Here is an 18,178-nt window from a genome sequence, read left to right on the forward strand (position 1 = left end):
GTGCAGGAAGAGAAGAAATTTTTTTTTAAAGTATTATTTTAAAAATAAATTATTTTTAAAAATAATTTAAAAAAATTATTTTTAAGAAGAATTATTTTTTAAGAATTATTTTTTTAAATTAATAATTTATTATTATTTTAAAAATCTATTTTGAAATAAAAGATAAGGAAGAAAAAAATAGATTTTTAAAATAATAATAAAATATTACTTTTAAAAAATAATATTGAAAAAATGATTAAAAATAAAAAAAATATGAAAAATTAAATAATAAAATTAAAAATTAAAAATAATAAAATAAAAGAAAATAAAATTTTTAAAAATAAATTATTTTATGTAATGAAAAAAATAGGTTTTCAAAATAATGATAAAATAAATTTTAAAAATTAATTTATTATTTTTAAAATAAATTAATATTTATTATTATTATTGTTCTTTTTCTTTTTTTTTTTCTCCCTCATTTCTTCCTTCCCTTCCTCCCACCCCTCCGGTCGACCTTTCTTTGCCGGCGACCGACCCGCACCCACTCCCCTCCAATGCGCCACCCACCTTCCCACCCCGCGGCTGTCCTCCGCGCAGTCCGCCATGGGCCCACCCCCGGTCCGCCCCGCTGCCATGCCCCGGCACCACCCGCAGCTCGTCTGCCTGCCGCGCCTCCCCCTGCACCGTCCCCTCTCCCCCGCCGTCGGCTCTTCTGCCCGCTGCCTACAGCGCCTCCCACCTGTGCCGCCCCCCCTCTCCCCTGCCGCCATCCCGCGACTTCTCCGTGCCACCCCCCGTCGACCCCCAAACCCCACCTCCGCCCCTCGGGTTGGGTTCTCCGCCGCCCCTTCATTCGCCCAAAAAAAAAAAAAAAAAAAAACACGTCAGGACCAACGTGCCCGTGAAATTTTCAGTCGATGGTAATTTGGAAAATAAGTTGGAGAAAGGGGTATTTTTGGCAATAAAAAATAAAAAAAACAATGAAAAAAAATCCAATGTTCTCCATTATTATATAATTTCAATTTAATCTTAATTATCTCTATTATATCATTTCTAGTGGCGTTCCTCTCCCCTCTTTACGCCCTGTGGCTACAATGTTCTCCATTTCCCCCACCTTTGCTTTAGGGCCTCGACGCCCTGGCAGCCTCCGGAGCGAATTTTCCGTCACCGCTCCTCTCTGGTCTCCCGCGACCGCTCGTCCTATTGGCCTCGGCTTCAGGTACTCCCCTCAGTCTCATCAAATCTGTTAATCTTCTATAAGTTTTTGCCCTTTAAAATCCCTGGATACCAGCTTTGAAATGTTTTCAAATGTCTGAAATAATAGAAAATTACAATAGCATCTAAGAATTCCGTGACGCTGAGTTTCTTGAAAGCCATTGAATAGGATCCAAAGGGAATGGAGTTGGCTCTCAATAGGTAAATCTGTTAGTAATATGATTTTATGTAGAATGGTTAATATTTGTTTCTGTCAGATTTTTTATGTCAATTTTTTTACCGAAACATCTAAATTTACTTGGAAAACTGTCCAAAAGGAATACAACTAAGAAAACCTAAAACTAGTAAGATACATTATATGTGAATATTATCAAGTTTCAAATATGTGTTTGTGTTATATCAAGCCCATGAAATCTAAGTTCTAATTTAGTAAATCAAAGACAAAACAAGAACGCCAAATTCTTGTCATTTATTAGTTCTTGGAGCAATATTCAAGATTCTTCCAAGCAGTAGATTGAGTAATTTAAATGCAATCTGTTGATAGTAAAAGAAAGTGCCCTATAAGCCAATCGCAAGTATGTTGCGATGGGACTTTCTTTACAATTTTTCAACTCATGAAATGATATTTATTATTATTTGAGGTATTGATTCATCGTATTAGCTGCATCTTATTATGTCTCAGATTATGATGAACTCCAAAGATTAGGGTAATGATTTTAGGAGACATGAATTAGTCATGCTAGTGAGACCTAAAATCCTAAAATCCTAATATGGAATATTCCTGGTCGTAGGAGCATTGAATTGGAGATCAATGTTCCGGAGAGACTGGTACATTCTATGTATACTCAATGGAGAGGGTGGCAGATCTCACTAGTCACTTGTGTGAGACACTAATACAAGGATGTAGGTGCTCATTTGAGAAATGAGTCCACTGAATTGACTCGACGAAAGAGAACATCTTATGGAAGTCTTATTCGCATGTCAAAGATGGTTCTCTAAGTGGGAGTTGTATAAGTGATCTTTAGATCTGAGACCATCATGGAATCTTGTGCACATGAATTCATATTTTGGTTTATATCCAGGCATGGCATTAAGACATGTACGGGGTGTTTTGGATATGGTGGAGTGTGTATGGAGGTTGTGAGTAGGTCAATATGAAATCAATCACTCCTAATAAGAGGAGATCGTATCCTGTGTATTCTCAATCCTAGATGACTCGAGAAAAATCTTTTGGTCAAAAGCAGGAAGGAGATTAGAAAGAGTTTCTAATGCTTCTTCATTGGAGTCATCATTGGTTAATTGAGAATCGATATGAATATGTGTTTGAGTTTGACATAATTCCATATTCATGAACATATTTAGGGTGCAAGGATGATCGAAGGATTTAATTGCACGATAATTTGCCACTGAAGGGTATATTTGGTATTTTCACCAAATTTCACATCTTCTGGATAGTCATAATACATTGTTAGATGTCAATCTTGACTTGTAGATTTTTGATTGAATTAAAGAGTTTAATTCGATTGCCAATTAGAAAGGATTCTAATTGTTGAGCTCGGGTTAGCTTGATTGGAGCTAAATTGATTAGATTGAAATCTAATCAAATTTGATCAATTTATATCCAGACCTACTGCCGGCTAGATGTGGAACCCAATGGGTCACACACATATAGAAATTGGCCAAAGATCCTTTTGAAAAAGGTTGATTGAAATTTTGGATTCAATCAGGGTTTTGGTAAGCATGCTAGCACGTATGGAAACCCTTGCTCCTTTGGAGACCAATTTGGTCCCATCCCTTGCTAATTAGCTAGTCCAATTTGGTAGACATTTGGGTCAGGTCGTGATACCTGGAAGCAGTCCAAATTGGAGCACCACATCTCATGTTAACGCCAATTATGAACAGTCTAAGTTGTGGTGGACTCTTGGTGCAAAACAGATTCTGCCTACAAGTGTTGGCGTCGGCAGAAGAAAAAAATTATTTTTCCATGGGATTAAAATATGTGTCATAGCCCACATCATTCTCCATCCTCTGGCACACATCTCGAAGCATGATATATATTTTTTCTGGAATTTTTGGGGAAGAGAAAAAATTGGAAAAAGAAGGATGTCTCGCGCGCGCAGAAGCGTCGCGTCTCTCCGCGATTTGGAGAGTCCTTCTCTCAATCAAATTCTTTTAGATTGGAACAATTTTTGGTGATGACGTTCTACATTTGATAATTTTTCTAGAATTTTTTGTAGACTTATCTGGATGCCAAACGTACGTCATAAATTCGTCCTAATGTCTGCACGTGCAGAGATTAGCACTCGCGTGAAGAGGTGCGAGAATAGCATCCTTCCGTGAGAATTTTATCACCATTTTTAATTTTCTAGAATCTAGATTGAATCCCCTATCCATGTGGATTTTTGAGGATTTTTCTAATTTGAGAAGGGACGTGAAAACATTCCTTCTTTGGTTGCACGCGCGCATACCAGGGTGCTGATCGACGTATCATGGATAAAAGTCCTTCTGCTTAAAGGAACTCTTATCTCTGATAATCAGATCAGATATGCCTTTTGGATAAGGCATGTTTCTCTCTTTTGGCATCCCTCTGGTGGCTATAAATAGGTCGGGGCACTGGGTATCCGATGAATCTAAGAGGGATTTCCAATTTCTCTTCTGTTGCTCTCCTTTCTTTCTTACAACCTATCTTAGTTTTAGGACAAGGCTTTGGGATTTAAGATAAAGCCTTATCTGGTCCTAACAAGGGTTGTAAGAGTCCTAAAGAAGGAGAATCAGAAGTCCAGAGGAGGTTCTAAGAGGACGAGGTTAGGTTCTTGAAGAAACTTGACCGGTACGAGGCTAGTCGAGTTCTAGGGGCTAGAACTCTTGAAGCAAGGTGAAGAAGGAGCGCTGTCTTTGGTTCAATTTCCGTGTGGATCACTATTGGAGGGTGGACACTTGGACGCCTTGTGAAAATTGAGATTAGCGCTACAGGTATTCTTCTTATCCTAATTTATATTTATTATGCTTTGATTATTATAGTCAAGAGTTTCTGGATATTAGGGCTTCCGGTGCATTGGGTGTTTTGAATGAAAATTTTAAACACCTAACCCTTTTGCTGTGCCATCGGAACCCAATAGATAGATGAGTTTGTTATTTATTTATTTAATTTTATTCTTTGGGTTTAACCTAATATAGAGAAACACCTACTATAAGGAATTCAAAATTTCTGTCCTCTGGAGAGTTGCACTCTTATTCTTGGAGGAACTTTCAAGCATCTTCTAAGCACCTACAAGAGTAACTGGTAATGTATCATAGGTTTAATGAGGTTTGCATTTTTTTAATTGTTTGTGGGGCTAATTTTCAGTCTTTAGCTTTCTTTGTACAGTTTTGATTTTTAATTTTATTTAATGTATTTAATTATCTCTTTTTTAGAGGATTTGTGGTGACTTTAGGGGTTTTAGATGGGTTATTTTGATAAAAACAGGCATCTGATTGATAAAAAGCTGACCTCGAGTTTAGATGGTCTTGATTCATAGTATTTATCCATTTTTTAACATGTGGGTGCTAAATTGTACCAGTCTAATTAGCATTTATGGACCCATTGTTACTTAAAAGAGAAGAAAAGGGTTTTTATGCTCCTCTTTTTTTACAAAGAGAAGAGGGGGTGTTGGGGCCTATCTCTAAATACTGAAAGTTCCACGGCAGGAGAAGAAAGGGGGGGCTTGCAAGAGTCTTGTTTTTTTTTTCTTTTTTTTCTGGGTGGGGTGTTGTAACCATCATTAAGATGATAGTTCAGCATATGTTGGCCTCATTATTATTTAAGAGAGAAGCTAGGAGATTTTATGAAGGTTTAAATACCAGTACCAATGACAGTACCATATGTTACCAATTCATAGTGTATTGACTCATTGAACAACATTAGATATCACTGCATTGCACCTTTTTTTACTTTTTCATTTTTTTTACCTTTTTGATGTCTAAAATGAATGGTAAGTTATTTTTATTTGGTTATTTCTATGCATGTGGGTTTTGATGGGTGTGCATGTAATGCAGAGTGTTGGTATTGGTATCAAACTCATGGTTTCTTAAGGGTTTGAGAAACCAGCAACAAATAGAAGTGATATAGGAGATATTATTCATAATATTGTAATACGATAATGAGTTTGAGTAAGTCATCCAATTCACTTTCAATTCTAGGTAGTGTCTATGGTGCTGAATGTAATTAGGACCTTAGATTTGATACTTGCTATTCTCAATCTATCTTTTATACTTAATCTAAGTTATTATTTTTAATAAATTTATATAAAATATTAATGAAAAATTATAGAGATTTTAAAGTTAGTTTTTAGCATTTTGGATGCATCTTCCATTAGTACTACATATAACTTTCAGCTTGTGTTTGCTAGGGGTTATAACTATGGAATAAGGGACTTACTTTGTGGTATTCTTGTCAAACACCAAATTGGGGGCTCATCATAGGCTCATACCTTGACAAACAGCACAACCCCATCCTATGGAGGGGGGAGGTAGAATAGCTTTTACTATTTTCCTCCAATTTTGGGGCATTCTTATTTGTCTCTATTTCCATATTGTCCCTCTTCTTCAATTCAACTCTTCCTTTCATGCATCCTCACTCTTGCCTTGCACTGTTGCTGCTCCCTCACCAAATCCAAGGCATCTCCAAGTCTTCCAACTACTAGTGAGCCCATTCATGTGGGTAACAACCTGATCCACTCATCCAATCGGCTCATTTGGGTTTGTTCTTGGAGTTTGAGAGTGGAATGGCTCTTTGGCACTGAATAATCTTCTTCCTCGCTCATTTTTTTCTCATTTTTTCTCCTATTAGCTGCTTAACACACCACAGGTAGTGTGCTCGAGTGCCGAGGAGCATCATGCTTACATGGTGCTTGGTTGTCTTTGTTTTGCTCTTTGTTTCCTCCATTGCTAGTGTATGATTCCCAATGCCCATGAATTGCTTGATTTGTCCTTTTTAATGGATGTCAATAGACAATGAAAACATTGACCTTTTAGGTGACAGGCCTTGGCATAATGGTAAGATTGCTTTATTGTGACCTAAGGGTTATGAGCTCAAAATATAGAAGCAACCCCTCTACATGTGGGGGTAAGGCTGCATGTATATGACCCTTATTAGATCCTACAATGGTGAGAGCCTTATGTTTCTACTAGGATGCATTTTTTTTTGTTCCTCTATTGGTGTGTCTACATTCTGATTTATTGAAAGGACGATGGCATCCTCTACCCACAACATGCTCAATAGAAGTCTCGTGAGGACTATGGATGGATGATGGTGCTTGATGATGGATTGGTTTTTTCATGTTTTATACCCATGTAGATGGGTTTACTTCATGATTTAACATGCTTTAATCCTTGGTTTGCCTATTTCTTCCATGTATGTGGTGTTTGTTCTGGGTTGTTCCTTGCATGCAAATATGTATGATGCATATTTCGATGTGATTAAATAATATGCATATTTTGATGTGTAGGCTGTCGTGGGAGGGCATGTGATATTAAATTTTATAGTATTACAATAATATTCAACTTATACTGCTGTGCATTAGGGTACATTAAATCCAATTATTTTAGAGTAATCAAATTCTTTCTTAATATTAGACAAGTATGATAGAGTTTTTGGCCGACAGGTTGAGAAAGGCGACTACTTTAGTCTAGCTTTAGCTTCAACTAGCATGCATGCATCTGTTATGATTCCATTTTGTTTTGTGAGTGTTTGTAATCAATGGCATGGATATTGAATCATATGAAATTTGGTTAAGCTAGTCACCCTAATGTAGATCATAATCTAATGTCTAATGGGATTTTCATTATGATGTCACCATGAATCACAAATCATAACTAGGAGAATGCCAACTGGATCAAGGGCAACCACGTGAGGGAACAATTACAATATGGACATGTTGTTAAATGGAGCACATATGGTCAAATGCTTCATCATGATAATGACAATGACAAATCAGTGAGCTTGGTATCAAGTAAATAAAGTAGGGGGCTATCATAACAGTACCACATTTCAGTATACATCCATATTCAGCCATTTCTAAATAAACAATATATTGACAAAGAATCAAGGTTTGTTGTATTGTGCCGAACAAGATTGTACATGGCATACTTTGCCATACCGGTTTGATACCGATATATGATACGGGCAGTGTACTGACACTCTGTATGCTTAACTTGCCCTGTATTGGCACAGTAATAAATTGGCATTGATGCAGGGCTTGATACTGAGACGGCAAACCTTGCAAGGACTTGGGTGTGATGGGTCCAAAACATGGAAGCAGCTTCTCTGCACGTAGGGGTTAGACTGCATATATCTAACCCTTCTCAAACCTTGCAGTGGTTGGAGCCTTGTGCATGGGGCCGCCTTTATAACGCCAGGGTGTGGGCCATCTTGTAGGGGGCTAGCAAGTGGTTATGCCCACATTTGACCATACTTTATTGTACTTGGTCATTTTTTTATACAAATAGTGGAACGATAGCTTTGTCCATACAAAAAGGCTTGTTTGGATATTCTTATAGGATTGGGCTGAAAATTCTATGGGAATCGGGCTTGGTGGCCCATCTAGCTTGCATTTTTTTCTAAGAGCCTATCCAAACCTAGCCTAAATTCTAGCCTTTGTGTTGCAGGGGAAAAAAAAACTATGGAGGTCCTTTTTTTCTTCTTGCAGGATTTGGGCTAACTGGAGTTTCGTTGGTATAGAGCTATGCTTAAATGGATAGCCCAGTCCATGAATCTTACAGGATTTTGGGTCCAATCTTGTAGGAATAGCCAAACAAGCCCTAAATAATGTCACTTACCCCAAACAACATGATGACAGCATAACCCCGTAACAAATAATATCCTATTCCATGGAATTATCTTATCCCACGAAACTTATCAGGATAGCTTTCCCTTATTCCTATGAAATTTATGTTGCAATCTAACACTACCTCCGTGGATAAATAGCAGTCTTTTTTGGTTGTATAATTTCAAGCTGATCCCAATTTTGGGATTAGGCTTTGGTGCTCCTGGACATGCTCAAATTTTTTCCAAATTGTGCGATGAATTTGTAGTATGTGCATTAATAATGCACACATGCTGCAAATTTTTGCTCCCCAATATTTTTTATAATTATAAAATTGATTTTGTCCAAAAAAGCAATTTTATAAAAAAATAAATTTATGTTGAAAGAAACAAAAAACGCGTATAAGTTGATGTCCACCCTACAGCATAGTTGAATTTCATGCCACATAGAAAAGTTTTTGGCATCATTTTTTCTATTTTTCTCTTTATTTTTCTTTTTCCAAACTAGTGGGCAAAAAGAAAGTGTGACATGAAAGCTCACTAGATTTGGTGGGACTTAGGTGTGGAGGTACGGAAAATGGGTGGAAGGGCCGCAAATCTCTTCTTCCCTTTTCCTCTCCTTTCTTCTTTCTCTCTGAGGTGGCAAGCATGAGGTGCCAGTTCAATAGATAAATATAAGGTGTAAACCATGAGTTGGTAGTTCAGCAAATAAGTATAAGCTATGGAACATGAGGTGCAGTTTAGTGCATATGTATAAGGTGGCAAGCAAATGGTGTCTTTTCGATGGATAAGTATGAGATGACAAGCATGAGGTGGCATTTTAAGGGATAAGTATAGGCCAGCAAGCACAAGGTGTCCTAATCCTTTGGAATTTGCAATTAGTCCTTGTACTTTTCTTGTTTGCCTTTTAGTCCCTAGAGTCCTTTGTATTCCCCAACTAACCTTTTATAGAGCTTACTCCAAGTGGATTCTAGGACAGGTGTGATGTTAAGATGCTGCAATTTGCACAAAATTCTACTACTTACTAAAAATTGGCGAATGGAAACCTAGTTTAAGACTTCCCTATGCCAAAATATCCCATGCTTCACCATCAATGCTCAAATTTAGTCTTAGTAGATCACATTACTACAGCCCTTAACAGTTTCTGTTTCTAGTATCTGGATCCACATGAAATATTCTAGCTGAAAGCTGATATAGAGTGACTGTCCTTGACCTGAAATCATAAGCCAGAGTCATGGCAACTTTTGCACACTAATAGGGTTCTTCCCTACAGGTATGCAAGGCATCTAACCTGTAATTTGATCAATCGATATATGTGTGTGTGTGTGTGTACATATGTATGTATGTATATAGAGCATAATCAGTGCAAACAAGTTCAAAATCTTATAAGAAACCACAGAAAATATTCATAAGAATCTGACTCCATCAATTCTCCAAAAGCTAAAAGTCCAACATGATCACAAAAGGAAATTGCATAAAGCAATTCCGATAACTACACTAAAAATTATAAGACCAATTCCAAGCCACCCTAAAAATATGCTCTCGCACCTGGTCACACTCTGTAATGGTATCTTGCTATCTCAAATCCTTTGGCTATGTAAAGGAGGGGAAAATGAAAATAATGAACTTGATAGCCCAATAAGAAATAATTACCTTATCTAGTTTGTTTAAGTAGAAAAATAACTTTCTTTGCAAGCATTTAAACATAAAGGCAAACTCCTTACATCTAAACAAGTAAATTTTATAATAATTTTTTTTAGGTGCACTTAAGTATTCATATTCATAAGAACAATTCATATCTCAACGCAACAACCTATGAGGCTATGGTCACGGTCACATTGAGACCCTATGACAGGGCAAGAGAACCACATTTAACCACAATACTACATTATAACTTGTAGAGTAAGCTAGAATAATATAACTTCGAAACAGACAAAATGCTAAAATTTGGAGATCTAGGTGCACTTAAGTATTCATATTCATAAGAACAATTCATATCTCAACGCAACAACCTATGAGGCTATGGTCACGGTCACATTGAGACCCTATGACAGGGCAAGAGAACCACATTTAACCACAATACTACATTATAACTTGTAGAGTAAGCTAGAATAATATAACTTCCAAACAGACAAAATGCTAAAATTTGGAGATCCAGAACATCATCAGGTTGAGAGTCAAAATTTGGAGCATATCAAAGATCCTTGTAGACTATATCGATGTCAAATTCCAAAACAAAATATTCACATTTGTCTCAAGATTTCTAAATAAAAAATGTCGATAATTTTGACATGATTCTAATTTATAAAAAATTTCACTACTTGACTTGATTCACAAATATGCATAACATTAATAACAAAAGCAGAAGTAATACTTATAATTAAAATATGTGTTTTCCATACAAAATCATAATTTTAACATAGTTGCATAAAATCCAAAAGATTTTCTCATTTAGCAAAATTGTAATATTAGTCAATTTATAATTTGTTTTGATCAAATATTTACCCAGAGATAATAAAATAGAAATCTCTAAAAAGGGTCAATCATTACTTACGTCACAAGCACAAACACCAAACAAGTTCACATAATCTAGAAAGATCACTCCAGGAACTAATATCCTAAGAGTTAATAATTTTGTCAAGACATGGGTGTGCTGGATTTTCATTAAAATTGTAAAATCTTCAATATCCCTGGTTAATTTGTAAATATATTTCCATGGACCTATACAGTTTCAAGACCATAGAGGGTCATGCTCAGCCCCTCTCAACCCCAGACGAGGCCTGACAATTGCCGAAAGCCAACAAGCTCCCTAGTCTAGCCTAGAATTACCTAAAGTTTGTCACAAGGATACTACTAAATTAACTAAATTAAAATTGTGAAATTAGGAAACTGAAATAGCAGAATTTCTGAAGATTTTAGAATTGGTGAAACCAAACTATTTTAACCACCTGATGGGTTGTTTCTAGAGGTTATCACAAGCCTAGGCTTCGAGACCTCAAAGCTCTCAGAATGCCACACCAACTACCACAAAACTGTTGATAGAATCTATCAAGTGCAAGGGTTCCATGTGCATGATGCTCATTGCTGGAAACTCACCGAGGGAATTGGAATGAACAAGGCCTGCGGCATAGGTTCTTCTACATCTGCCCATGATGTAGCCACTGAACCAAACAAGTTGGAACTTTGAGAGCAAAGTTTACCATAAATTTCTTAATGATGATCTCTTGATGAAAGATGGGTCTTCCAACTTGCTTTCTGCTCCCAAGTTCTTGGCTCCTCTCTGCAGCAAACAAAATCTTTGAGGTTTAGTCTAGGGAAAGAGAGAGAACAGATTAGAGAGAGGGGATAGAGAGCTTATGAGAGAAAGAGAATGGAAGGAATGAGGGTGTGTGAGGGAGATATATATAGAGAGAGAGAGAACAGGGGGATTGATTGTGCATAATGTAGAAAGAAAGAGGGAGGGGTATCTCTTGGTTTATCATGGAGAGAGACAGTAGTGGGGTGCTGGGTTTCTCATGAGAGAGAAAGAGAAGAGTGATAATTGGGGCATGCACTTTAAGCATAAAGCAGGCCCTCCAAACCGAGGACTTGGTTGACCTGTGAACCAAGCTTCTCATGACCTTCTTTTTGGTTATTATAGTGAGATTCGCCTAATAGTTGATATGTTGTTTGTGCCATATGTTTGTCATGGTCTAAATACCCATGTTTTCTTATGGTAAAAGTTCTTGCAAATGTTTTAAAATGCGGTGCATATTGCAACTTATGTTCTTGTATATGCGTATGAATTCCCTTGACCGCAGTGTATCATCAATATGCAGTTATTATATGCGGTCATATGATATATGGAATAAAAAGGCAGTCCACTTAGCATGGTGTGGCTACATGTACAGCTTGCTTAGTATTCTAGGGCTGCGTATGTGAACTGGTTAGCATTATGAAGCCATAAATGCAGCCAATGCATATCTGGGCTCTGCATGCGAAGTGATAAGCTGATGTTTAAGTTTGATGTGGGCTCAGTAGGGGTATTAATAATGTTACAATGTTGACTACAATTAGGTATTTATGTACTAAGCTATAAACACAAATTCTTAGTTGCAATATCGTAACTGCATATGCACCTGCATATGCAGTTCACATACCACATATGCACTATGCAAGCTCTTAACCACCTGCTTTCTGCAACCTCCTTTAAAACAGAAGTTTTACTCTTCATGTGTTAGAAATTTTTTTAAACCTTAATCACCCCACTAGGTCATTTATTTGTAATGTATAGTCAAATGGTTTGGACGTTTTGGGGTCAAACCTATGATTCACTTTTGGACATTGAAATGGATTATTAATGAGGGTAGTTACAAGAAAATTTGACTAGAAAAAGCTAGAGGAGAAAGCAACTACCAAGAATTTGTTAGCAAGTTTACTTTGTCCATATGGGACTATTTATATGTACTCAATAAAAATATGAGCTTGATTTTCATTCTTGTGTTTTATAATATGGTTAGCCTAGTTAGATATATCTAAGCATTCCTTGACATTTTGTCTGCTGACATGTTAATTGATTCTGGGTAAAATTTATGGGGATGGCAGTACAACATCATGGCTCTGTGCCACATTCTCACTTTTGATTAATGTGCGTATGCATATCTAATGCCTTTTGCTTCATCTTCTTTTATCACTTTCACTTTTTCACCATACTAATATTTCTCTCTTGAATTTCATCCTTGTATTTCAAGACTTTGTGGTGTCTGATGGTTAATTCCCTGGGCCTAATTTGCAATGTGGAGTCCAAGAAAGTAGCAGGATTTCACTATAATATGGTCAGAGTCCTATCAAAAACCAATTAAGTCATGCATTCCAGAAGTCTTTCTAGTAAAGGAAATTATTATGGACCATGATAGAGATAGTGATGCATGATAAATTGGTTAACCTTCAGGTCAGTGGAATGGGTATTATGAATAAATGCAATTGCATAGCTTAATGCTATATCTGATGGCAAGTCTATCATAAACCCTTGTTTTGTAGGGTTTGGAAGAGTCACAGGTTTTCTTATTTCGCCATTATTAATTTTCACTAGATGGATTCCACTTCCAAATTTGATCAACTTTCCTCTGACTTTGCCTTTACATTTAATGCACATAGAAAATTCCTGAATTAGTGTCTAAGAGTTGTCTTCACACGTTCAATGGGTGAAATTATTTCATCGCTTTTGAAGTTCTAGCAGCTACATTATGAGACAGTCTGAAACATACTGCCTATATTGCTTTGCTTATGAATTATTTCTTCCAGGGATGCTCTAGCCACAAAGCTAAGGTGTATAATTCGATTAAATATTTTCATTACCCTAGATTCATGATCCGGACTTTTTTTTTAATAAAGAAATGTTAAAAATTTTGTTTGGGAGCCCTGAATCTTTAGATTGTCAAATGCAAGAATGGATTCAGGCATAGGTATGGGGAAACATTTCTCTCTTTGTCCTTCTGTCTGTCTATCTCTCTCTCGCTCTCTCTCTCTCTCTCTCTCACACGCACACACACACACCAGCAGAAGGATCATAGAAAAAGGAAACACTTAGGAAGTGAGTGGCTGGATGAGTTTCAAAAGCCGGTAAGCCACCCAAAATAGAGTTTTTCGGGTTGCTAGGTCTCATTAATCTCTCAATGCCTTCTCTCAATGGTTGAAATGTATCCAACAAGACATTGCTGAAAGTGGCAAAGTGTGGTAAACTAGGATGGCGCAACAGGACTCTAGAATGAATGGCTTAAGAGAGAGTGATAAATGCAAGTTTTTGTTTAATAACCATAACCATCAAATCTTGTTCCAACAATTTTCTTAGACTTCTGAAATACTCATTCGCGAAGAATTCTTATTGATGTTGTTTTTTTTTTTTTTTTGTTACATTCTTATTAATGTTGTTTGAAGCTTTTCAATATCCTATCTCAAAACTTCCATTAGTGTTACCTTAGATCTTCCTCCTTTTGTTCTAATTCCTTTAATAAAGCATTGAGTTCCCCCCTTAATGGAGCCTCTTAAGACATGTATACTACATGACCACGTCATCTCAATTGGTATTCTATCACTCATCCTTAATTAGTGAAACTTCCAGATTTCTTTCAATATCTTCATTCCTTTTGCTGTTCTACATGTATCAAATATGCATCTAAATGCTCCTTTTGTCATGTTCATCATATTTTCTTGGACCTTTTCTCTTTCTCCTTTTTTTTAAGAAATATTTTATTAGTGTTTCTGAACCCAACATTTTGAGCTATAAAACATTTTGAGACCAGTAAAGATATGCTGTAGTTCATATTTTCTAGAGAAACTTTTAGTGATCTTTTGATGATGGAAAAGAAAGCGTATGTGTGCAGAAAGAAACAGAAAAAGCTAATAATTTTAATCATTGACTAGCTTTAATAGGACTACAAGGTCTAAACAAAGAAAAAGTGTAACTAAGACAATAATGTCGGAGAGAACTTGCATAGCCAATTTGTAGGTCTCCTATAGTTCCTCGGTTTGGTAGCCTGTAAAGCGCCAGTTGATAAGGGTACATATTGTAGGAAACTTGTGTATTACACTAGCTGTGCTCCTAAGCAAATGCTTACATCATAATATCAATTTTTAGTGTTTCTATTTAGTTTTTCCCCCCAATATCTTTTGAAAATATTAGGTTATCGTAATACTTTTTTTAGTTCTGAAACATGAAGCAAGAGTATATCAGGCATCATTATCAAACTTGGATTACCACACCCAGTGGAACTGGTGAAAAACGCTATACTGGCCCCTTCACTTATCAAGTGATTAGATTGTTTATGCTTATTATCCATTTAAGACCACCCAAACTGGTCGAGCTTTTGCTGAACTGGTAACCTGAATGTGTTTTAGAAACTAGTTGATTCCCCAGAAAGGTTTGCTTGTCCTTACTCATTTTCCTGCAATTTTTATAATATTTATGGACAATTAGGTCTTTTCAAATGTTAAATAAAAACAATAAAAGGAAAACTAAAATGGAGCTGGATGACTTGGTCTCTGCTTGAAATGAAGTGCGCATGCGCTCGCACACACACATGTGCGCGCGCACACAGACACACACACAGAGAGAGAGAGAGAGGCACTGCCCCTTCCCCTCGTGGTTCATTACAACTTCTAATGATGGTCTCCTGTCTCCATCTTCATGGTTCTTATTCAGCAATTTGGTGGAGGGATCAAGTTGTATCACTCAATGCCCAGTTCTTCTGCCTCAAACAATTTCTAAGATTTCTCATAGTTTATATTTTTCTTTTGAATTTTTCTAGCATGATATCTCAGTCGAGTGACCTGACAGTTAAACCAGTGGCCTGACCCTTGGTCAGTTGATGTTTGGTCAGGTGTGATCAGTTGGTACAATGTTCTGTAACATAGATGCTTTGGTAAAATGTCCTTTTGGGTAGCATGAAAATCATTATGATGTTGTTGAATAATTAGAAGATGGAGGTTTGCATATGTGATTTGACCTCTATTTATTTTGAATTTATGAAACTGCATCCATATATTCATGCATGGGATTTCTATTTATTCCAAATTATGAAATGACAATCATATATACATGCATGTAAGCAAGAATGGGAACCCAACATTAAATACAGTCAGTCAGTTTCATAGGGCATGTAAACTCTTGTTGTCTACATGAGCATGTAGATTTAGCATGGTTATTGTATGGAGTAGCTTTCCAAATTTTGATTGCAGTGTGCCCTAAGTCCAGTCAGTTCATAGGGCATGTAAGGTCTTGTTGCTTACATGAGCATGACATTTAGCATGGTTATTGTATGAGAGTAGGTTTCCAAATCTTGCTGTAGTGTGTACATTAGTATATTTTTGCCTACACAATTACATACTTAAGGGATCTCTGCCAGTCCTCCACTTATGACTCTATTGTCGACAAGTTCACCATACCTACTCTTGTTGGTAGAAACCTGTGTTGCTGCTGCTGAAAAATATTTAGGTGTCTTTATCATAGAGAATAGAACATTTCTAGGTGGAAACTGTAGAATTTTGAAGTTGTGGCTGCATATGATGCGTGGTGAAGTTCTGCTTGTTTATACAGTAAATAATGTGATGGGCAGGTATTTTCATTAGATGATGCTTGCAGTGAGTTCCATGCCTAGCAGGTGGCTATATTTGCCCAGGCTTCTCCTGTCCTATTCTGATGACTACTAAATATCTTTCTGTTACATGAATGTGAAAACGTGTTTCATCATCTATATTTTCACCGATATATGCAGTGTATTATTGATGCAATATGTGAAGACTTCAAAAGTTAATTTTTTGTTAAAATTCAATAAAATGGTTCTTTTAGATGTCATCAAGAAAATATTCATTTATATCAGAAGTACTGTACAACTGCATGTTCTGTAGTACTTTGGAATCTCTTTTCCTTTTTCTTTATTGTGCATGTTCTGTAGTACTTTGGAATCTCTTTTCCTTTTTCTTTATTCAGTCATTAGGTTCGTCAATGTTAAAATCTCTTTTCAGGTTTGGGAGTGCTGTTAGCTTGCTTGTGAAGCGCAGGGTTCCAATCGTTCTTTCTTCAGGTTCTTCTAATCCAGAAACTACTTCCAAGGACAAAGCTGATAGAAGCAGCTCAGGTGTTGCAAAGAGCCCTCCACTCCTCACCATCTTGGCAGGTCTTGTTGTTTTCCTACTTGTGTGTTGGGTTGTTGGGTCTATTGCCATGTGGCTTATTGGATTGGTTGTCAATGTACCTAAGTAGATATTCTAATGGTGTATAATTCCTCATGCTTATCATATGCTTGCTACCACCATCCCCAATTATAGTGCTTTCTGTGTACTGGATCTCATTAGGTGATATAACAGTAAAATTACGGATGAACTGCTACATGGCGAGCTCCACAAAAAGGATGATTCTAATGACGTTTCATAAACTATAGTTAGAATTCTTTTTTTACCATGATGGTTACTCAAAACGCTAGAAGACCTTGTGGTTTAGATCATCTTAACTTAGGGGAAGTGCATGTTGAGCATAAAATATACAGTATGGGTTGCATCTGATGCATGATTGAAAGCACCAAGTGTCAAGGGCTGTAATGCCATCTGACAAGTGTACTATTAAGTAAGAGCTAAACTAATGGAGATGTTCTCTAATTGAAGAAAGGTTGTATAGAACATCAGTGGAGAAACACAGGATGGTAGTCCAAAACTGATGAAGGTTTGAGTAATTTCTGTTACAGTAGAGGAGATGGAAAGTGGAGCGCGTCCGTAAGGTCTCTTTTGGTACATGTCATAGAATTCAGCTAACATTTGGATAGTCTTCATTTGATAAATCATCAGATGGGTGGATATACGTGAGAAATTCTTTGTGCACCATGGGCAGTGCAGCTAGGCCGCACCACCAGCGGTGATTGGTCGGCGCTCGGGTTTGGAGGAAAAAAAATATATTTTTTTGTTTGGGGCCAATGCTTGGGCCGGTGCGCCGACCAATCACCACAGGCGGTGCGCTCCGAGCTGCACCACCACAGTGCAGAAAGAATTTCTCAGATATACACATTTTGTGTGACAACAATTTGATGGGAGATCTCACTCGGCAGCTGATGGGTCTTCTCTGCAGCAACATGGCATTGGCTTTAAGGAAAAACTTCTGCATGTCATTTAAAATATTGAGTTTCAGTCTCAATGTCATTCCTGTTAAAAAATGCACAAGCTGCAATGCATTTCCACCACTCTTCCTGATCCCTGATATTGATATTCTAAATTTTACGTGATGTAACATTTTATCATTAATCAGCATTGGAAAGCTGCCTCAAGATCCTAAAAGGTCCAAAGGGCGGCAAAGGATCGTGCTTCTGCAAAGAGGTTGTTGTCTAGTACTTGTAAGAAAATGAGGTTATTATCTAAGACTTGTGAGAAAATGAGAAATAAAGGATATGCCCTTTTTTATATATTTATTGTCCAATTATAAGATAAAATTACGCTTGTAATGAATCAAAGGCTATTATATTAATCATGGATGATAACTCAATTGCCTTTTTTAATCTCTAATTCTCAGCACTTTTGGACCATGGTGATGGCTACCGATGGTATATAATTGTATAGATCTACACATAAAATATTCAGTCTTGGTTAAAGCACAAACCATTGAACCATCAAAGTTAGAGATCTACATCATTGATTGAGATCTACAAGATAAAGTGCATA

General features: G+C 36.8%; 1 protein-coding gene across 1 annotated transcript; it reads left to right on the plus strand.

Moving 5' to 3' along the window:
* The first annotated feature begins 1,010 nt into the window (after positions 1–1,010).
* On the plus strand, positions 1,011–18,013 carry LOC105034058 (uncharacterized). The gene is made up of 3 exons (XM_073256692.1): positions 1,011–1,198; positions 16,499–16,650; positions 17,769–18,013. The coding sequence occupies exons 1-3, from the start codon at positions 1,074–1,076 to the stop codon at positions 17,846–17,848; spliced, it is 357 nt and encodes a 118-aa protein (XP_073112793.1). The 5' UTR covers positions 1,011–1,073; the 3' UTR covers positions 17,849–18,013.
* The last annotated feature ends 165 nt before the right edge of the window (positions 18,014–18,178 follow it).

Source organism: Elaeis guineensis, chromosome 4 (genome assembly GCF_000442705.2).
Source record: "Elaeis guineensis isolate ETL-2024a chromosome 4, EG11, whole genome shotgun sequence".
Lineage (NCBI taxonomy): Eukaryota > Viridiplantae > Streptophyta > Magnoliopsida > Arecales > Arecaceae > Elaeis > Elaeis guineensis.

What these genes read in the sequence shown, in the direction of transcription:
- LOC105034058 (XM_073256692.1), top strand. Translation starts at nt 1,074, where the DNA reads ATGTTCTCCATTTCCCCCACCTTTGCTTTAGGGCCTCGACGCCCTGGC. An exon ending in CCTATTGGCCTCGGCTTCAG is followed by an intron (nt 1,199 to 16,498) that starts GTACTCCCCTCA and finishes ATCTCTTTTCAG; the next exon opens with GTTTGGGAGTGCTGTTAGCT. An exon ending in ACTCCTCACCATCTTGGCAG is followed by an intron (nt 16,651 to 17,768) that starts GTCTTGTTGTTT and finishes ATCATTAATCAG; the next exon opens with CATTGGAAAGCTGCCTCAAG.